Source organism: Rissa tridactyla, chromosome 10 (genome assembly GCF_028500815.1).
Source record: "Rissa tridactyla isolate bRisTri1 chromosome 10, bRisTri1.patW.cur.20221130, whole genome shotgun sequence".
In the NCBI taxonomy this organism is placed as follows: domain Eukaryota; kingdom Metazoa; phylum Chordata; class Aves; order Charadriiformes; family Laridae; genus Rissa; species Rissa tridactyla.
The window spans coordinates 2,376,756-2,398,759 of record NC_071475.1 but is presented as its reverse complement, the minus strand read 5'-3'; the positions used below and the strand labels follow the sequence as shown (position 1 = coordinate 2,398,759).

Below are 22,004 nucleotides of genomic sequence, written 5' to 3'. Positions count from 1 at the left end.
TGTATCTTATTCTTTCCATTGATTTCATTGTTTTTATCAAGCCCTCAAAATTTATTTGGCCTATTAAAAATAGACATTTACTACAAACAGGGCAATTCATTGCCTGTGAGTCTGGTTTTGGTTTTTGGTTTTGGTTTTTTTATGAAGCCTTATTATAATCCACTTTTGGTGTGCTTGTTCTGATGATGCTGTTATGACAGCCCGAAGAGTTTTTATACCCTCGTTCTTCTTTGGTGATGAAATATATATTTTTTTTCTTTGATTAGTCATATCAAAATCAGTTATATTAACTCTGGTCAGATCATATAAGAGAATAAAATATAAAACAGCCTCAGGTTAAGTTTCGAGGCTGAAAGTTTTATGAAATTTAAACTACTGCAAGACCTATCAGGAGAAATTTAACTCCCATGTATGTTCATATATTCTCCAAAGCCAGTAGGATGAAAGAATGAGAAATGTCTCTTTCTCTTTGTCGCTTTGTCTTGTTGGTAGGAGCAAACTAAAATTGTGAGAGGGTTATATGACTATGTTAAAACATTTTAGTTTCTTCTTAAGGCAGGTAGTGTTTTTAGAGGTAGAACAAGCAGGGCAAGTTAGTGAAACTTTTGACTTCTAATTGCGATTAGTTTATAGTTTGTTAGATTTCTGCAGTCTGTATGCTTTATTTCTTTCTTTGTGAAGACCGCTGCTTTTAGTGGGACCAACAGGTACTGGGAAATCTGTTTATGTCAAGGACAAGTTAATGAACAACTTGGAAAGCGAACGCTACTTTCCCTTCTTCATTAATTTTTCAGCTCAAACCAGTGCCAATCAGACCCAGGTTAGTAGAACACATAATTTATGTTTCAAAAAGACAACATATATGAATATTTACTCTCTGTTTTGAATATTTCTGTCTGCATTATAGAACATTATTATGTCCAGGCTGGATAAGAGGCGCAAAGGAGTCTTTGGCCCTCCAATGGGAAAAAAGTGCATTATTTTTGTAGATGATATGAATATGCCTGCTTTGGAGAAGTATGGTGCACAGCCTCCTATAGAACTTTTAAGACAGTTCTTCGACCATGGATTTTGGTAATTATTTAAAACACAATTTAAACTTTTTTTTGTTCCTGTTATAATTATTTATTCACTTGAATTTTACTTTCAAAAATTTTTTTGAAGTCCTTTGTAAATGTTAAGATAACTTTAGTTTATATAAAAATATATTATTTAAAGTTGAAGCAACTTCTGTGTTGCTCTTTAAGTGACTTAATGTCTGCATTTTTCATTGTTTTTATTTTTCTGGTGCGGTTCCTTGTTTCTTTCCTTTCTCTTCCTCTTCAGAGGTTGACAGGTTTTATTGTTAATATATATAAATTTTATATATATTATACATATAAATACATATAAAATTTTATATATATATAGAAAACTTTTGATTTTACTCATTGCATTGGTTTTTACTGTCATCCAAGATCACAAGTATTTTTTTAACAACATTTCAACATAATTTTTTAAAATAACAATGAAATCAGATTTGATAAGGGCCATGAAATAAAATAAGCTAAAGGTCTTCACTGCTTTTGAGGTTTTTGGCTCTGCTTAGATTGGAAGAGGTGGTCTCCTGAGTTCCCTTCCACCCTGAATTATTCTGTGATTCCAGGCATTTATCAAATACTGTTACTTTTGCGATTCCAGGCTCAAGTATCTGTTGCTCTTGAAAAGAGATAATGTATCTTGCCACATTGTGGCTTTAAATACTTGTCTCAAAATTTTGTGTCAGGTTTTATGTAACCCAGTTTAAACAAATGATCTTTCTGTCAGGCCAGCATGATGTGTTGAGACTAACTGGGGCACAGTTATAGGACTAGTTCTTGGTTTTGGGGTTTTTTTGGTGTGCTTGGTTTTTTTGTTTTGTTTTAAAATATATATAAATATATATTAAAAATATAGTAATTAATATCTAATATTATATTTTTATGTACATATGCATGCGGAGAGTACTCAGTAGTATAGGTGCATCTAAGCTGTAACAAATGTGTTGTATCTATAACTATCTAAATGTCACATTGCAATTTATTTTGAAGGTATGATTTAAAGGACACATCAAAAATTACACTTGTTGATGTACAGTTACTTGCTGCTATGGGGCCTCCAGGCGGCGGGAGGAATACTGTTACTCCTCGATTTTTGCGACACTTCAACATTTGCACTATTAATTCTTTTAGTGATGAAACAATGGTCCGCATCTTCTCTACCATAGTAGCTTTCTACTTACGGACTAATGAATTTTCTTCTGAGTTCTTCACAATTGGAAATCAAATTGTCACTGCCACTTTAGAGGTAAGAGGCAGATACCTTAATGGAAGTTTCCTTTCATTTGTTTGGTGAAGTTTCACTGTCTCTGTAATAATTGGTGAAGTAGAGATTTTAGATATTTTTTTCCTTATTATTTTTAACATACAGCCTCATGTCCTTTGAGAAAATTGTCTTAGTTTTACTGTTGCAGTAACCTTCTTATTCTAGGAGCGTTGTCTTTAAATTTGTGTTAGTGTGGGCTCTGTGGTACCTGTCCACATAAAGTCAGGTAGATGAGACTGGAATCTTCTGGGGGTCAGACAGGCATGGGAAGCTGTCACACACAAAGTGAAAATACCAACTTCAACTCTTCCAAAATTCCTTTTCTGAGAGACTAAGAATGATGAAATCACCCTCTCCACTTTCCTCCTTCCTCTCCCGGTTCTTATGCTATAGTAGAGTAGGGATGCCAACACGGATGTGCAGCTTCGAATCTGACTCCAGTATGACAAAAGACATCACAGAAACGTTGTGAATCTGAGACCCATTGGGCCCAGCTGTATGGAATTTCTAAATGGTTTGCGAAGTTCCATGTTACAGATTTTAGCGAGTATCACATTTGCAACGTACCATACACATGAAAAAAAGGAATGGCAATTCGTGACATTTTTGCAAAGAGGCATTGTTACAGATGATGTAAGGTATATAAAAATATAGCTTTGCTGGCTTATTACGTAGCAGAAATCATGAGCAGTGTGAACAAATCTATTGCCTACAAATAAGTATTCATCGTGGAAAGGCATTAGGTAACTAATGAAAAATTCTGACAGATAATCTGATCAGCTTCAAAGGCAAAATCAAATGGCTCAAGTTTTGCAGGGAATGTGACTTCTGCTGCAGAACTGAGGCCTTTCTCAGACTTTTCTGCTAGTTCTGCTTATACCCAAGGACATATTCAAGACTGAATCCATCTCATTCCAAGGACTTGCAGAGCTGGTATTTCAGAACTATTGTTAGATAATACATTCAATGTACAAACCACAAGGCTGACTACTGCCATTAGAAATCTTTTTGTAGGTTCAATTAATCTTTCCAAAACAAACAAACAAGTAATTCACAAGAAATTTACAAGTTTTGCTTCTTTAAGCAGAATAATAGCAGCTACGAGCGATTTGAATGCTTTTGACTACATATTTGAAACATTCAGTTTTGTCAGCATACATCTTAGACCAATTTATTGTCGTTTAATACAGTCATGCAGTTATTTCTCATCAGACTGCATCAAATTTTGTTTATACTGCTATACTCCTGCACATTTGCCCACTAGAGAATTTGTTCTAACATGAATTTTCATCCTGCTAAGCAGTACCCTCCAACTCCTAGGATTAAAGTGTAATAGAAGAACTGGGCTTTGGAATTGGCTTTGGACACGAGACAACAGGTGAAATGTGTACTCAGTATGATGGATATAGTCAAGCCTGTAACACTTGATTTTACTGTACAATTTTTTTAGCAGGTCAATGTTTGATAATTGTCTTCACCTTTGAGTGTACAGAGAGAGATTAAAAGCTTTCTCTGTCAGCATTCACTTCAGCATGTTATTTACGTTCAATATAATGAGAAAGGACGCTATTTCTATCATACAGTGTGAGCTAACAACAGCTGATGCATTCCAGATTAGAGCAAAACATAGTCAAAAGACACTTCTCTTGATTTGCCTCTTACTTCAGCATCTTTACTGACTCTTTTATTTTTGAGTAATTTGTAGATATGCAAGCAAATAGATCTAAACAAGTGAAAATCTAGGAAGTTACAATTACGTATCATTCAATCCTTTACTTGAAGGAGGATATCACATAATTGAAGGAAGACAAGAGATCTGAGTGGTATTCCTGGTCCTGCAACAGATTTCTTTATACTTGCTACAATTACTTTTCCCGTTTGCAATTAGGTTAGTAGTACGCGTATGATCCAGAATCGCATGAGATGCATCTGATATATTCAGAGGACTTCAAGATCTTTAGATGTTATTAAGATTTACTAAGTGTGAAATGTTTCTCTTGCAGAAATACAGTTTTAGAAGACATTTAAAATTTATTATAATAATATAGTTGATGTTACTGATTTGTTGATTTTGTTCCTTTTGGTTGTTATTATCTTAAGGTATATAAGAAAGCCATCAAAAATCTTTTGCCCACACCAGCCAAATCTCATTATATATTCAACCTGCGTGACTTTTCACGTGTTATCCATGGCTGCTTGCTCATCAAGAGAAAATCAATTGAAAGCAAACATGAAATGATTCGTCTGTTTGTACATGAGGTATTTCGTGTCTTCTATGACCGTCTAGTGGAAGACAACGATAGAGCCTGGTTGTTCAATTTAATGAAAGATATTGTGAAAGAACATTTCAAAGAAGCGTTTGATTCAGTTTTTGCACACCTGAAGCACGAAAGTACACCTGTGAGTATCACGTTTAACCTGTTGCAAGATAATTGCTTTCATTATAAATTTAAGACTGGAAAGTTTCTCAATGGCAGGTGAAATTTTGGATCAAATGTGCTTCAAAATTTGAGTTAAATTTGAAAAAAAAAAAAAAAAAAAGAGAGTAAAAATGTTTGGAAGGGCTTAACTGTTGTACATAAACGTCCTTTTCAAAAAAATATTTAATTTAAAATGTGGGTAAACTTATTACTTTTCCATTAAAGAATTCTGTGTATCTGATAGTGAAACAAAAACTTGTTCCTTATTTAAATAAAAAAAATTGTGCAACATTTTCTCAGATTTACCAAAAACACCCCTGAGTATTTATATTTTATGAAATTTAATTTACCAAGCATAACGTTTATTAAGCTCCTAGATGTCTGCACATAGAAATCAAGCATCCAATTAGTCAGTAGGTGAGCAGAGCAACTTTTAAAAAGAAATTCTGTCACATCTTTTCTTGGAGATGTAGCAGCACATACTGAATCTTTGGGAGATAACAGAAATAGAGCAATTTTTAAATTGCTACCACAAAAGTAGCTGGCGTGTGCGCATAGTACAGTACCTGCAAGGAGAAATACAAGTACGAATACTCTTAAATGGACTTCCTAAGACCTGATTTACAGAATAAGGAGACATTCCCTTTTTAAATTTAGCTGGTGACTAAGCTACTGTGTGGTAATCAGCATTCTGTAATTGTTACAAAATTTTAGTATTTAAAATGTTGTGTAATCACTTTATACTGTATGCCTTGTCTTCCTTTTTTCTGTTTTTCTTTTTTTCTTCTCCTTTCATTTCATTGATTTATAGAAGAAATAATTTTTTGGTCTTAGTTGTTCATTTCATAATATATTGAAAATTGCTAAACATAAAAAATAAACTGAATAAATAATAAATAAATAAACGGAATAAATAAATAATAAATAAACTGAAGGTCATGATTATGAGACTGTTAATGGCTACTTGAGCCAAATGTGTTCCAAGAATGAAATAAGAATAAGTGTATTGTTTAATACGGGAAATAGATAATTTTCAGTTGAGTGTTGTCTGTGAGTCAAAATATTTCAGAGTGCTTTCTCTCACGTCTTGAGTATTTGTCTAAATTCTCCTTTGTTTTCTAAAATTTTTCATAATGTGTTTTCATAATTTGAATATTTACCAAGGTAACAGAAGAAAACATGAGAAGTTTGTTTTTTGGTGACTACATGATTCCAGAACTTGAGGGAGATGAAAGACTTTATGTTGAAATTCCAAGCCTTCAGCAGTTTGCTGATGTTGTGGAGCAGTGTCTGGATGAATATAATCAAATGCACAAAACAAGAATGAACCTTGTAGTTTTCAGGTGCGTATGATCTGTATTATTAAGAACTTTAAGCAGGAGTTGGTAATTTAGCATATCCAATATTGTGGGCTGTATTTTTTGTATGTCTCCTCCCCTTTATGCATGCACAAAAGTGCCTGTAGTGTTACACCTTTTTGGATGGAACTGATTTTTCTCCTTTAACCCTGCTTTTTTATCCGAAAATAAATAAGGAGAAGTTTTTCTCCTAAGGGGTTCTGAATATATTCTTGGTTGTTATAGAGACATTGTGCACCAAAGTAGGTGGGTGCTGTGCTTCTGCTAGGCCTCTGTTACTGGCGAAGATGGATGTCAGTTTTGCCTGCAGCCACTGGACTTTCATTTCACCAAGGGCAAGGATTGTAAGGTTGTGAGGTGCAGAGTGAGATACAGCACAATGACAGCTGTCTCCCTGCTCTGTTATTGTGCAGCACAGCCATGGCCCGCTTCAGGGCATGTACCCAACCTGGTGCTGCAGCTAAGCCTGTGAAATTTTAGCCTCTGCAGGCTGCTATTGTTCCAGAGCTACAACTGAGACAGCTCCTCCCTATTTTAACTGTTATACTTGAAGAAAGTTAAAACTGATAGCACTGCTAGGTTTTAGAAGTAGAGAATTTCTGTTGGTTTTCTTTTTCTTTGACATTTTTATCCATATAGTGCCCCTGTTCTCACTGCTGACGGTTCCTTTTAGTAATTTGTAGTCATTTGTAATTTAGCTAAATACTGATATTTGTATAATAGGAGAGTTGTGAGTTTAATTTTATTTTGCAGTGCATACCCACTACCTTTCTTCCTCTTCCCCACTACCCCACCCCAACTTCAGAAATTTGTTTTGGAGATGCTGCTTCTATACTTGTTTCACAGATTTATAGGTGCACAAATGTATATGTATTACCGCCATTCTGGTAATCAGCACATTTCAAATACAGGTATATGTTGGAACATCTGTCTCGTATAAGCCGTATTCTGAAGCAGCCAGAGGGTAATGCTTTGTTGGTTGGAATGGGAGGAAGCGGACGCCAGTCCTTGACCCGTTTAGCAGCACTCATGGCAAAAATGTGTGTTTTTCAACCAGAGATTTCTAAGACCTATGGTACAAATGAGTGGAGAGAAGATCTGAAAGTGAGTATTAATAACCTGTCTGCATTTTGACTTAATTTTGAGGAAGGATGTTTTGGAATATACAATATTTTAACTGTCTTGCATTTTTAGAGTCTTCTGAAGAATGCAGGTGTAAAAGGCTTGAAAACTGTGTTTATAATCACAGATGCACAAATTAAAGAAGAAAGCTTTTTAGAAGATGTTGACAGTGTCCTCAACACTGGGGAGGTACCCAATCTCTTTGCAGCAGATGAAAAACAAGAGATTATAGAGGTATCTTTAGAAATTCTCTTTAATGTCAACTCCCTATTAAGCTATTTTGTCAGTTCAGAGTCAAGTGTGTCTTTTGGGCATATGCATTTAATTCTGTGACTTTTTTTGAGACCTTATCTAAATCAGCCAGTTATTAGTAGACTTACAGAGTTGCTTATGCTTACTCCTAGCTTTAACTCTGACCTGGCAGTCTCTTCACGAACAGGTTAAGTTGTGCACATAGAGAACTTTGATTGTTCACAAGTACCCCATGGCCATAGTTACTTTTTGCAGTGTATTGTGCGGAAGAAGAATGTACTTCATAATGTTTTGATTGATCAGTTAAGGACAAAGACAGTTTTTGAGAAAAGACAGCCGGCCTTTGTCAATAGACTCTTGCTGTCTAGGGCACTAGATCATTGTTAGACAGAATTTCATAGTCTTGACACTTCTCAGAGAGAAGCTGGGGAAGAGTGCTCCATGAATTCAGGCTCAGAAGTAAAGATGCAATGTATTTGGGCAATTTTCTAAAAATTTCTAAGTAAAATCAGGCTTGGATTTTCAAAATAGCAGGCACCACTTGGGAGGGAGAAGCATCCATCTTTGTATACATCAAGTTTGAAACTTAATGTTAGCTAACAATATTTGGAACTGTATGCTGTGCTGTCTTCATATCTCTGTGGTATGTTTACCAATAATTTACCTAAGCCCGCTTCTAGTTGACATTAAAATTGGTTTTGAGTACATATACAAAATGTTCTTTATTGAAAGAGCTGTATCACTTGAGAAATGTCGTTGGGTGTTTTTTTTCTTGGGCTTATGTTATGGAGCATGCTGATACTTGCATTCCATGTATTTTGCAAAGAAGTTAGATTACAATTCTAATCATCTCTCTCTGTTACTGTTTCACTCTTGCCAGGTATATAATAACAACAACGATATTAAGATAACATGTCTCTTTTATAATTTTACAGTTTGTATGAACATATTCACTTGGTATATGCTAAAACTTGGTAGCTATCCATAATATCCATAAGTTGTTTTTTACTCATTTAAATCTGCTCCGTGAAAGTATTTCCACTTTTACTCTATTGCTACTAAACTAATTTTTTTCCAAAATTTATTTTATTTTAAATTTAATTCATTTTACTTGCATGATTATGTAAAGTATACATGCTTTTGTGGAAGAATAATTTGAGTTTTAGGAGTTTATAGTCAGGGTTTCATGGATTGCTAATTAATTGGAGATAATAATACTTTTATGAAGTAGTCTTTAGTTTCAAATCTAGAGGTTTCTTCTTGTTTTGAGAGATTATTGTCTTTGGCAAATGAATGAACAGAATATGTTTTGATGTTTGAAACTTAAATTTTCCTCTCCAATTAGGTAAATGCAGCATATTTTAGTATAATAATAAAGCTGAAAAAGTTCTTAGTAAGTTAATGTCTTGAGATGTTGTTTAGGGGACTTACATGGCACTTAAAGCATAGGTGATGAGAAAGACGTTTCCTATTGTGATAGAGGCTTTTCTGTAATGAGTAGTAATTTGCCTCACCTGTTTGTATCTCCTAAATTTTTGAGTGACTGAAGATTGATTGTAATTAGGCCTGGTAGTTTTATATATGATTAGAAGGCTTTGGGTCTCTGTTTCTTGAGGGAGCTAATTATGAATTTTGATTTTTTTTTTCAGAATGTGTCTTAACCTTTTCTTATCTTAATGTGTCTTGTCCATCTGGAACTCATCTTGGGATGGATTTTTAATTTTTGTTCTAATGTATTCTTGGTTACTCGAGGCAGCAGGTGGTCATTTCTAGAATGAGTTGTCGGGGTCACAGATAAATATTGTAATCCTATTCTGAAATAGTATTTACTACTTGTTCTTGTCTTGTAGTTTATTCTACCTGTCTCATTTATCAATAAAGAATTTAGTTCATGGTGATGCTGTCATTAACAGGTTTGTTGTAGGACTTCAGAAGTGCTTAATGAGAAATTATATAACTGTTTTTACCCTATGTATTATTCCTAGGGTGTTCGTGCGATAGCTCAGGCGGACAATAAACATGAAGAACTCAGTCCCTTGGCCTTGTTTGCATTTTTTGTGAACTGCTGCAAAGAAAATCTCCACATTGTGGTAGCATTCAGCCCAATCGGAGATGCTTTCCGCAATCGTCTGAGGCAGTTTCCCTCACTCATTAACTGTTGTACTATTGATTGGTTCCAGGTATGTGGAAATATTTATATTGTTTCCTTAAACAAACACTTCAGTTTTCTAATAATCTGTGTTTTCATGTCTTCTGTATAGAATTACTCCATGTTTTTCAAAATTTTCAAATAGCACAGGCATGTTTTGTAGTAGTTTGGAAGCTCTTCGGTGTGCAATCTCGGTATTTCTACAAATAAACTTAAATTTGTTGCTAAAAATTTTACATTGCTGAAATAGTGAATATTCTCAGTTTTGTGATGGTAATTTGTCATTTTATCATATAATGCGTGTGTCTTAAAGGACTAGAGAAACCATTTCAGTGTTATTGTAAAATGATCATAATTGCTGCTGCCTGTTAAGCAGATCATGCATCACAGGAATGACTAGCTAATACAAGTCCTGTTTATCAGTAGATCTTTTATAGCAGAATAAAGCTTGGAAAATTACTACAGTTAATGATCCTTTGTAAGTGGTGTTACTGTCAATAAAGTGCAGTTAGCTCTATAGCTTGGCCTGGTGCTGATGTCAATTTTTCTGCCAAAGGGCGACATAGATGCAGAAATGTTTGGATAGAAAGGCAATATGTAGCTTTTAACTAGACGATCAGCCAGGAGCTGCCAGAAAAGACTGCATGGGTAGTGACCTTGCTGCCTCATCTAGCCCTTATATCAGTTCGTTATTCTTGAGACGTAGTTGGGACTAGTATATCTCATTCTGGTGTTTTGAATCGTACAAATTGTTTTTAAAGTATGAAGACTACTAACGGCTGAATTTTACAAGTGCTTCTCTCCTCACTTCTCCCTCAGCCATGGCCTGAAGATGCTCTTGAACGTGTGGCTAATAAGTTCTTAGAAACACTTCAGCTCACTGACAGTGAGCGTCAGGAAGTTGTGCCCATCTGTAAATACTTTCATACCTCAGTTTTGTCACTCTCTGTAAGGTCAGTCTGTTTCTTTTGAAAACAATTCATTAATTTATAGAAATACTAAGAGGGAAAAGATTATGCTGTTGAAAGTAGTGAATTGAGCAATGGAGAACTCAAAAGTTGAATTTTTAGAAGTAAGAAACAACAAAATAGTAGGATTGAGTTCCATTACTTCTCGCTTCTGTATTAAATGTTAATGTATACTATTTGCCTACATAAAAATATTATATAAAATTGTCAGAATTGTTTACTCCTATTATTTGTCAGTTATATAACTTTGCTAACAATAGTTAAACTAAATAAACTACTTTTTTTTTTTTTAATAGGTTCTTGCAAATTTTGGGACGCCATAATTATGTTACTCCTACTTCTTATCTTGAGCTTATTGCTGCGTTTCGGAAACTTCTTACTCAGAAACGAGATGCTGTAATGAAAGCCAAGAAGAAATACGTGAATGGACTAGATAAACTAGCTTTTGCTGAATCACAGGTGAGTTAGGACAAAAATGGAACTGAAAATACAAAACGTTTGGCAAAAGCAGGTCTTTTCCAGGACAAGTCACTCAAAAAGCATTACTTCAGATTTTGTTTAGCTTGATCTTCAACAGTAAAACTGTAAGAAATGTATTTTACCTTTTCTACAGTCGTAGCAGTTGTGCTAGAGGCCACAGACCTCTAAGCATGTATTGCTAAGCAGTATATGAACAGAGCTTCCCTTTCTTAAATGGTTAACAGGTGACTGTAGGTGAACGTAGCTCTTAAGATTAGAGATTGTACATGTGAGGTAAAAATAAGTCTCTGAAGTGTTTTGATTTGAAACTGAATTTCCGTCTATCAATAAATTAGTCATTAGGTAAAATCTAGGTCTTACAGAAATTATTGGAAATTGTACTTGGTGTTTCTGAATCCTGCCTGCTTCTTTTGTGTATGTTTAGGTTGGTGAGATGAAGCAAGAGCTAGTTCAGCTGCAGCCCAAACTGGAAGAGGCTAAATTGGATAATGCAAACATGATGAAGGTAGCGTTATACAAATACAACTTTGTGGGTTTTAATGTAAGCATGTAGATACTTGGGATCCATAATTTCACCTTTGTAATAAATAGCTTTGAATGAGGCGTTTTATCATACAGTGTACTTCTACTTCAGTACCTCAGCTGACTGGTGACAGCTTTGAAAGAGTATGCCTGTATAAGGTTGCTGATATGTGACTTTAAGAGTTGAGTTCAGGTTTTTGAGCTCACTTCTTTACTGGGGTTTGCGGTATCGTGAAACTTGCCACTATTCATGCTTATATCCATAGAACTGGAAGAAAATTGCATTCTTATGTAAGATACAGACTCTGGAGATAGAGTCCTTGCCTAAGCATCATGCCGAAGGACATTAGAGGAACTTTCATGCTAATAGCGGTTAGACCAGTTTTCCCAAGATCATTCACAAACATTGCAAAAACCACAAATAGTTCTTCAGTGTACGAAATAAACAAGAACAGTTTTGCACAGTCTGTCTTTGCATGAACAGGAATGATATGCTTGATTTTTAAAAGGATCCTAAAAAGGATTAACTTCATTGAAATTTAGTGATATTTAGGAACCAATCTCTTAGGTGTTTTCTAAAAATTCTGACTTGCAAAAATACACTTAGCTAGTGTGTTGCTGTTGCATCACAAAAAAGCAAGATTCGATCGATGTTTTCATGCACTTCTGATTTGTAAGTGTTTTTACAGATACAGCGATATCTCTTCTACCGATTCTTACAAACCTTTAAGAAAACTAGATGTCACTTCTGTGGGACTGCAAAGGGAGTACTTGGATGAAGTACTCATCACTGAAAAGAAAATAAATTTCAGTAGTCAATGTTATAGACTATGAAGCTATGAAAACTCACTATAACAGCTAGTCATTTTTTAGTTAAAGCCTGATGCACATTGTTTCTTGCCTCCGGAACTTCCAGCATATTTTGAATAGCTTTCATTGACGGTAATCTGATTGCATGCAGTTTACTGTTAAAGCTCCATGATGAAGTTTCATCATGCTAAGAAACAAATTATTCCCTTAATGTAAACTGAAAATATATGAAAATATTGAAATACTTCCGTTCTTTCATATTTTGCAATGTTCTATAAGTGCTACACTATGTAATTTCCAGTTTTTTGACCATTCACTGCTCAATAGGAAGCTCATCCATGTGTTTTTTCTCTAGACTATAGGAATAGAATCTGCTGAAGTAGAACAAAAAAGAAAAACTGTAAAAGTAGATGAAGAAATTGCTACAGGAAAAGCTGAAGAAGCTCAGGCATTGAAAAATGAATGTGAGAGTGACCTGGCAGAGGCAATCCCAGCCCTGGAGGCCGCACTTGATGCTCTTGACACTTTGAAGGCAAGCTGATCTAAATTTCAGCATTTGAATGAGTTATTTAACATGATTATACTCTTCCATTTATTTGGGAGAGAATGCACTAAGATGAAAAGGATTTGAAAAGTGTTAAATTTCCCCGGTTTTGGCAAAGGAGAGGACTTGTACAGTCATTGTTCAGTGTATTTCCTCTTCCTGTAGTCAGAATGCAAAGGGGGGGGGTGGAGGGGGAAACATGCATTTATAAAATTGTTTATTTGCAAGAAAGCCCAGTTGTGGGAAAAGCAACCAAAACCTGAGATTACCAGCAGTGGTATCAGGAAATTAATTGTCTTTCAGCTAAGTTAATGTTGACCGCCAGTGTATAACATGGCATTTGTTTATGGCTAAGAATTACCTGGATCTTTGATTTAAAGGTTTTGTCCTTGTTGTGACTTAACACGTGATCTGAAAGCAGTATTGTTGAGAAAGTCCCGAGGAATTTAGTATAGTTGGAGGTAGTTTAGTAGAGTTGTGAAGTATGTGAGATGTTTTAGATGACACTTACAGAAGCGTATCAAAAATATTCTGATGTGGACTTTTTAAAATATGATTTTAATTAATCATTAGCTTACAGTTGCTAGCATTTATTTCATTTTTAGTTCCCCTGCATAGGATACATTGATGGATATTGTTAACTGTCTTACTAACACTGTATTATCCCTTGTAAAAGCCTTCTATAATTATGTTAATTGTCAATGGTGTTATAATTCCCCATTTTTCTGTTAATTCATTCATCTTAGTGGTGAGAAAGGCATGACATTTGTCATAATTTCTTTAAATGTGATTTTTATTTTAGCCTTCTGATATATCAATTGTCAAATCAATGAAAAATCCTCCATCTGGTGTCAAACTTGTCATGGCTGCGATCTGTGTCATGAAAGACATAAAACCTGATAAGATTGCAGATCCTTCAGGGACTGGAGGCAAGGTAAAATGGCAGACAATAGTTTCAAATAAGACTATAATTCGTGTTCTTCTCAACATAGAGTTCAATAAACACGATCATCCAAGGTCCTCTAAAGTAGGCAAATACTTACAGCCTCCATCCATTATTTTACTGAAAACTTCCAGAATTCCAAATTTTCTAAGTTCTGTAATGTGCAAAGAGAACACATTTAATTTGCTTGACTCGTATTTTGATAAAAGATGATACATAACTCTTCCCTGAGACACTGTTCAGTTTTTGGATTTAAATATGGGTTGGGGAAAATGTTTGATCTGGTAGACTTTCTTCTTTTTGATGTCTCCAGGAGATACAAGGTCATCAGTATTAAATATGCATGAGTTAATTAAGAGATCTGTCATTTTTTGTTTGTGTGTTTGTTTTAAAACTTCGAAAAGGTATTTCCTACTGTGTTTTGTAGATTTTGGATTACTGGGCTCCGAGCAAGAAACTGCTTGGTGACTTGAATTTCTTAAAGGATTTGAAAGAGTATGACAAGGACAATATTCCAGTAAGGCTTCTAATTTTTCAGTGGTTTTTATCATTTTGATATTTTCTTGCAGGTGAAAAAATTGAAATTAGAAAATAATATATCAGAGGCCCCATTTGTCCCAAGTTAGTCAATTTCTGTTATGACCAAGGGTCTCTACAAGATGGTCATGACAAGCAAGTCAAACTTCTTTAGGGTGAGCCTTGTAAGTGGCGTTTCAGAAGGTTTTAGAATTCCCTTTCGGAATTTCTGAGGTTTCTATATAGTCTGTCTTCTATTTGAATGAAATGTCCTTCTGTGCACAAATGTTTCTAACTTCGCAATTTACAGGTGGTATCTCATCAAAAGGTAAAAATAACACATAAAAAACTGTATCAGAGTAAATAGTCAGTCCTGTCTATTGTCTTGTGTCCTAAAATGGCCATAAGCAGGTACCTCGGAAGGAGTAGGAACAATATATGTAGTAATTTCTCCAAATATTCTTCAGCCTGCAGCACTTTAAATGAAGACCTTCCAAAGCTAGATGTAGTTTCTGTGTGTTTAGTGGTAGGATAAGGATAGGATTAGGATGAAAACAGGAAAAGATCACAAAGCATGATAGGAAAATCAAAAGAAAAAAATGAGCAGTGTTTTTTACCACAATTATTACTGAGTAGTTCTTTGCTATTTCATTGTCTAGAGAAACAGCAACCAATCAGTGTAATTTTAAAGTGTCAGCCACGAGAGTTTGATGAGCTATAATGCTTTTGTTATCCAGGCAGCTGTCATGCAGAAGATTCGGGCTGAATACTTGACTAATCCTGAGTTTGATCCACAAAAGGTGGCTAAAGCTTCCTCAGCAGCAGAGGGTTTATGCAAATGGATTATGGCAATGGAGGTGTATGACAGGGTTGCGAAGGTGAGTTTTTAATCCTAGTCCCTCAGTGCTATGAAATCTTTGCTTGGTATAGTCACCCTAAGCATTGTATTAAACAATAAAGTTACAAAAATGTGCTTTAAGCATTTGTATATTGGTTGTAATTGAATAGGTGGTTGCACCCAAGAAAGATCGTCTAAGAGAGGCACAGCAGTCCTTAGCAGAGACACTGACCCTCTTGAATCAGAAGAGAGAAGAACTTGCAGCAGTTGAAAATCGTTTGGCTGCTTTGGAACAAACCTTCACTGAGAAAACTGAAGAAAAGGCTCGTTTAGAATTCCAGGTTGACCTGTGTGCTAAAAAACTAGAACGAGCAGAGAAGTTGATTGGAGGCCTTGGTGGAGAGAAATCAAGGTCAGGTTAAAGGTCAAATGTCAGATATAACAGCCATTGCAGAAACCGAATTTGGACTTCAGTTCTCTGAGACTTTAATGTTGTATCTCTGTCTGAGGCCCGTACTGCTGAAGAGTGTAACAGCCTGGGGCCTTGAAAGATTCCTCATTGTTTGTAATGTAAAAATATGGGCAACAACATTGAAGGAGAATTGTAGACAAGTCTTCAAAATAAGAATCATAAGATCATAGAGTACCAGGTTGGAAGGGTCATCTCGTCCAATCTTTATTGGTGAAAGCATGGTCTAGACAAGATGACCCAGCACCTTGTGAGAATAAAATACATAAAGACAGTGTCCTTATGTATTCTCCAGCTGAAGTTACGATAAACAATGACAAAAAAGGTTGATTTTTATTGTCAATATCATTAACGTGGAGGTTTCAGCACCATTTTTTTCTGCATTTTCTGCTTGTCATAGATGGAATAATGCTGCGAATGATCTTCAAGACGTATATGATAATTTGACAGGAGATGTTCTGATATCAGCTGGTGTGATAGCGTATCTGGGAGCTTTTACTGCTGGATTTCGACAAGAATGTACCAAAGATTGGAGCAATCTGTGCAAGGTTAGAAGGTCATCTTAGATTTAAATAAGTGTGTGCTTTTTTTCAGATTACTGTAAAAGGCCTCAAAAATCACTTGTCATTTATTTAATGTTAGCCTAGTAAAACTCATTAAGATCAATGGGATAAATTCTGCTGATCCAATATTCTGTAAATTTGAGTTTAATGAAATCAGTGAATTTACTGTAGACTTAAAGTAGCACACCAGAAACAAGAGCACATCATTGACTTTGTAAGGCTTGATTTTTACTTAAAATCTCAGAACTGTCTCTTTTTGCCTTTAAATAAAAGAGTTAACTTTAAAATGCAGTTATGTATAATGTAAAAGAAATTATATTATAACTTATACTGGCACGTATTTATATGTTAATTGAATGGTTGATTATGCTGTTTGCAAAGGGAGAGTTCCAGCATACTTACACTAACACCATAATTCATAAATCAAATGATGCCATGGACTTGTGCACCTTCAGCTTCCTTAAATGGTCTCGAACTGATCTTCTCCTACAGTGGGCATTTCCTCATTCTCCTGGTCCCTGCCTTTGCCTTCCGCAGCTTGGGCAGTGTGGCTGGAGCCCTTGCCGGTGAAGACGGAGGCAAAAAAGTCATTGAGTACTTCAGCCTTCCCCATATCCTGGGTGATCAAGTTTCCTGTTTCCTCCTGAGTGGGCCCGTATTTTCCCATCTTTCTTTTATCACTGACATACCTATAGAAGCTGTTCTCGTTGCCTTTGCTGTCCCTGGACAGAGCTTTCCTAACCTGCTCCCTGGCTGCTCAGACAATTTCTCTGTATTCCTCCTAGACTACCTGTTCTTGCTTCCACCTTCTGTAAGCTTCTGTTTGAGATTGTCCACAAGCTCCTTGTTCGTCCATGCAGGCCTCCTGCCATTTTTGCCTGTCTGCCTCTTTGTTGGCATGAATTGCTCCTCAGTTTAGAGGAGGTGATCTTTGAATATTAGCCAGCTTTCTTGGGCCCCTCTGCCCTCCAGGGCTTTATCCCACATTATTCTTCCAAGCAGATCCCTGAAGAGGCCAGAGTCTGCTCTCTTGAAGTCCAGGGCAGTGAGCTTACTGTGCGCACTCCTCACTGCCCTAAGGATCTTGAACTCCACCATCTCACGGTCACTGCAGCCCAGGCTGCCCATAAGCTTCACATTCCCCGGCAGCCCCTCCTTGTTGGTGAGAACAAGGTCCAGCATGGCACCTCTCATCGTTGGTTATACTTGACCTGTTTCAAACTCTTAAAAGGAAACGCACATAGTCACTTTGGATTGAAGTGGCCTTTAATAAAAGAAGTAAAGAAACATGGAATAAAGATAAATGAGGTTTTCTTTTCTCTTTTTTTTTCCAGGAGAAAAATATCCCTTGTTCTGAGAATTTCTCTTTGAGTAAGACTCTTGGTGACCCAATAAAAATAAGAGCCTGGAATATTGCTGGTTTGCCAACTGACACATTTTCTGTAGACAATGGGGTCATTGTTGACAATTCAAGGCGTTGGTAGGTGACAAAAAGATTTACTTTTCAAATCCAAACAAGTTTTCACTTTTAAAAAAAAAAATAAAAAATTTCTAGAGACAATGTAGCTTCTGTAGAGACGATGTAATTGAGAGCAGTAGTGGAATCCTTATACCCAGCTCCTGTGAAATTTAAGGGGTATAACAAGATAAAATAAATAAATGCACATAGTTACTTGAAAGCTTTCCTTTCAGGAGATGCAGTCCTCTTGGATAAAGTTATTTGTTATTTTTCTTGGTGTTTTTTTTTAGTATTGTATCTTGTTATTCTGTTACTAGCTAATGAAGCATTTGTAAGAGTTGGTTTTAGAACTGCACAGAAATCTTTATTCTTTACATGTTTAATGATAAGGTTCAGGTTATGTAAATTGCATGGTCCAGATATACCACAGTCCACTTTAGGTTCTTACAGTTATAAGGGTATCAGATGACATTTTTGTGTCTTATAGATATTTATTGTGTGTGAAACTCACATCTATATAAAGGATTTGTTTAGGACCTGTAACAACTTTTTTTTGTATTCTAACTGAAATTTTATTTCAAGGTTGATATCAGTTATGTGAAAACTTGTGATAGCTGTCTGCAAACAATCTGCACTTGTAGAAATACAAGATTATAAAACTGTCTGGTGATCTTGTGATCTGTGTTCTCTTAAGAATTAGTCTTTGTGATAGATTCAGGTTATATTCAGATTAGTGTGTAATTCTGGTTTTAGAATGTTGCTTAGTTCTCCGAGGGTGCAGTTAGAGGAGGTGTTTGCTATCGTTCATGCCTGACTTACTAAAATACACACATATAGATGAAATCTGCACAGGGAGACAAATCTGTTGGACAAAATTAAAATAGTGTCACCTTTCCCTGCCCCACTTGCATTTCCAGTCTTATGCTAGTTGATATACCAACATATCAGATTTAAATTACAACTAATTCTTTAGTTTTATTTTTGTAGGTGAAAAAATATATGAGCAAGAACTCAAAATTTGTAAAAACAATATAAATTATAAATACCGAGAATTCCAGGGGAGAGGCAGAACAAGATTTTACAAGAATTCTGCATTCTGGTGTATTTTATGAAAAACGTCATGAAGTTTTTTTGTAACTCTTAAAACTATTTTTGGTATTACTTTTCAAATCGTGATAAAACACCTATACCTCTGTTTTTCACTGATCTCTTAAAATAACAGAATCAAAATTGTATTATTTTTTCCTTGCCAGCCTGACACAGAAACATTTTAAAATAGTTTAAAATTTTGAAAAACTCCTGCAAGCACTGCGAAAACTGTCTTGTGTCTTCTAGGCCATTAATGATTGATCCTCAAGGTCAAGCAAATAAATGGATCAAGAATTTTGAGAAGGAAAACCGCCTGAGTGTTATCAAGGTCAATGACGCAGAGTATATGAGAACCCTGGAGAACTGCATTCAGTTTGGCACTCCACTCCTGCTGGAAAATGTTGGAGAAGAACTAGATCCGTCACTTGAACCTCTGCTACTTAAACAGACTTTTAAACAAGGTACAGCAAAACTAATTTTGAACTCTGAAGCAGATTGCGTTAATGTTCATCTTACAATCTGTGGTACTGCCTGATGTTTTTCTTATTACACTCTGATTTACTGCTGCCTGTGGTAAGAGAAAGGTACCTTCACAACAGCCTGAAGTTTTATTTTATTTTTTTAATAAATATCATTCATGTATCACGTGACAGTGGTTTTATGTGAAAACCTTCACCATGTCACACACTAAGTGAAGACACTTGACTCTGCAAAGGGAAGAGTCTCAGTGCAATTATGTTTTGCTTGCTTCATTTTCATACATTTTAGTCTAATGCTAATACTTACTAAATTTTGCACAAATCAAGAAAAGCTGTCAAGGCATTTTGCTTAAGGCACAATTTTCCTGTGTTTCTCTGAAAGTTGCTAAGTAGCTATGAATTTGATTTTCAACTTTTCTTTCTCTTCCTCCTGGAAAAAGACAGAAAAATGCAGATAAACACAAATATGTTTTTCTTCCTTCTTACGTAAGTTATCTTTAGTGGTTTTCATGTTCATACTTTAAAAAAAAAAAAAAAGAAAAAAGCTCAAACACTTTTTTTTGAGCTTCCTATTTCAGGCAGGTAATTCAAGGAAAGAATAGTCTGTAAGAATATCATATTTGAGAATAATTCCACAGCTCTGCTACCATCTCCAGTATTGTATATGCACATTGAAAGTACGGTACTGATTGGATTGACTCAATTTCTTCTGCCACGAGTAAAACGTGGCCTCACTGAAGTCTCTGAGAATTTTTCAGAGTATGAGATTTATTTATTTATTTATTTATACTTTTCAGGAAATTTGTCATTGACAAGAAATTTGCTTTTATTTAATCACAAAAGTAATTTTTTTCTTTAGGTTATTGAAGTAGATCATGGTTTTCTTAACATTTCTCATCTTAACTTCAGGAGGCGTGGAATGTATCAAGCTTGGTGAGGCCATTATTGAGTATTCCAATGATTTCAAGTTTTTTATTACCACAAAACTGAGAAATCCACATTATATGCCTGAACTTGCTACAAAAATTTCTTTACTCAATTTCATGATAACACCAGAGGGACTTGAAGACCAATTGCTAGGTATTGTGGTAGCGAAAGAGAGGTAAGTCTCTCTTTATGGCAAATACCCGTTTAAATTTTTTATGGCGTAACTCCAAGAAAATGAGAGATTAATTGTAAAGCAAAATTAAAGTTACATGGTGTAAATGTTGCTCAGTAACAGCTTTGGGGAAAAAAAGATGTTTTTCTAGTTTTCATATCTAAAAAGTTTGTTAGGAAAACAGATTGTCATGTTTACTGTGGGTGTAAGTGTGCACAAGTTAATTAAAATAGCAGATGTAAAATCGTGGGTTTTTTTACGGTACTTTTCTCTTGAAATATTCCTTGAATGTTAGAAAACTGTGTAAATATTATTTGAAATTTAAATCATTATTGTGATTTTTGCAATGTGACTGAGCTGCCAGACAAGGATGCAGAATGATGAGGATTTTGTTTTAATTTCATATGAAATAAATGCCCAGTACCTCTGAAACTGATTTTGGGTCTTATCCGAGCCCTCACAGAGTTACAGAGAAGTAGTATCTGGGTTGTACAAAAAGGTCTATGTGATTGGGCTAAACTCTGCTACAAAGGGTTTCCAGCAGTAAACTTATTCCACATTATCACGTGGTGGTTTTTCAGACAGCAGGGTTATAATAAAGAAAAACTAGGATGTGCTGTGAAAGCGAAAGTTGAAGGTGAACATTGACCGTTTTTTTCATTAGACCAGAATTAGAAGAGGAAAGAAATGCTCTCATCCTTCAGTCCGCAGCCAATAAAAAGAACCTAAAAGAAATTGAGAAGAAAATTTTAGAAACCTTACATTCATCTGAAGGGAATATTCTGGAAGATGAGACTGCTATTAAGGTCTTGGATTCTGCTAAAATAACAGCTAATGAGATCACTAAAAAACAGCAGGTAAGAAATGTGTGTGTTTACTTTCCTTAACAACGCATAGAAATTAAATGCTAAAATCTGCAGCTAGTAGAAGGACTGTGAATTAGATGCAAAGCACAAGGAGGAAATTCTGTGCTTGTGAAGTATGAAGAGAAATATAAAATTGGATCCATTCTAGACTCTTCACTGATCATTTATTCAGTCTCTAATTTATAGATAGATACACGTTCTTCGAAGCATTTTAAAGACTGAGTGAAAAGTAATAAATTCTGAAGTTAAGGTAATGTGTTAAGATGAAGGAACTAATTTTTTTAAAACAACAAAAATACTCAGGGAGACATTAATAATCTGAGTGACTAATACAGGTACGCAAGCCCAGATTCTTTTGTTATACTTTATGCATAAAATACCAGCTGAAGTCAATGAGAGCTAAATAACATTGGTAAGAGAATAAAGTTGGTTTTTTTAATCATTATAGGCTTAATATAAATCAAATATTAGTGTTTTCTTTAAGCTGATGTTGGCCTTACTGGTACTTGTTAATGCCAATCAAATGTAATCTTGGAATTTGTCTGATGGTCAAATTTTGAAAAGCCTTTTTATTGTTTTGTATAAAGCTGATTTACAGTAGAAAAAGTAGAGTTTAAATACATAATTAGTCTGAAATTAGTCATATTTTTTAATACTGCGGAGATAGATTGATGCTTTTGGTGCTAAATGTTGCAACAAAACTGTTGTGCCTCCT

At 35.2% G+C, this 22,004-nt stretch overlaps 1 protein-coding gene across 1 annotated transcript in view; it reads left to right on the top strand.

The window, feature by feature from the left end:
• DNAH12 (dynein axonemal heavy chain 12) overlaps positions 1-22,004 on the top strand; it is a 72,321-nt gene that overhangs the window by 37,049 nt on the left and 13,268 nt on the right. Inside the window, exons 38-58 of the mRNA XM_054216022.1 lie at positions 682-820; positions 908-1,074; positions 2,070-2,325; positions 4,444-4,743; positions 5,928-6,106; positions 7,033-7,225; positions 7,316-7,477; positions 9,481-9,675; positions 10,464-10,597; positions 10,909-11,071; positions 11,517-11,597; positions 12,780-12,956; positions 13,771-13,902; positions 14,339-14,428; positions 15,165-15,305; positions 15,436-15,677; positions 16,135-16,282; positions 17,632-17,777; positions 19,092-19,306; positions 20,234-20,426; positions 21,088-21,280. Coding sequence (XP_054071997.1) covers positions 682-820; positions 908-1,074; positions 2,070-2,325; positions 4,444-4,743; positions 5,928-6,106; positions 7,033-7,225; positions 7,316-7,477; positions 9,481-9,675; positions 10,464-10,597; positions 10,909-11,071; positions 11,517-11,597; positions 12,780-12,956; positions 13,771-13,902; positions 14,339-14,428; positions 15,165-15,305; positions 15,436-15,677; positions 16,135-16,282; positions 17,632-17,777; positions 19,092-19,306; positions 20,234-20,426; positions 21,088-21,280 — 3,646 coding nt within the window. The remainder of the gene's footprint in view (positions 1-681; positions 821-907; positions 1,075-2,069; positions 2,326-4,443; positions 4,744-5,927; positions 6,107-7,032; positions 7,226-7,315; positions 7,478-9,480; positions 9,676-10,463; positions 10,598-10,908; positions 11,072-11,516; positions 11,598-12,779; positions 12,957-13,770; positions 13,903-14,338; positions 14,429-15,164; positions 15,306-15,435; positions 15,678-16,134; positions 16,283-17,631; positions 17,778-19,091; positions 19,307-20,233; positions 20,427-21,087; positions 21,281-22,004) is intronic.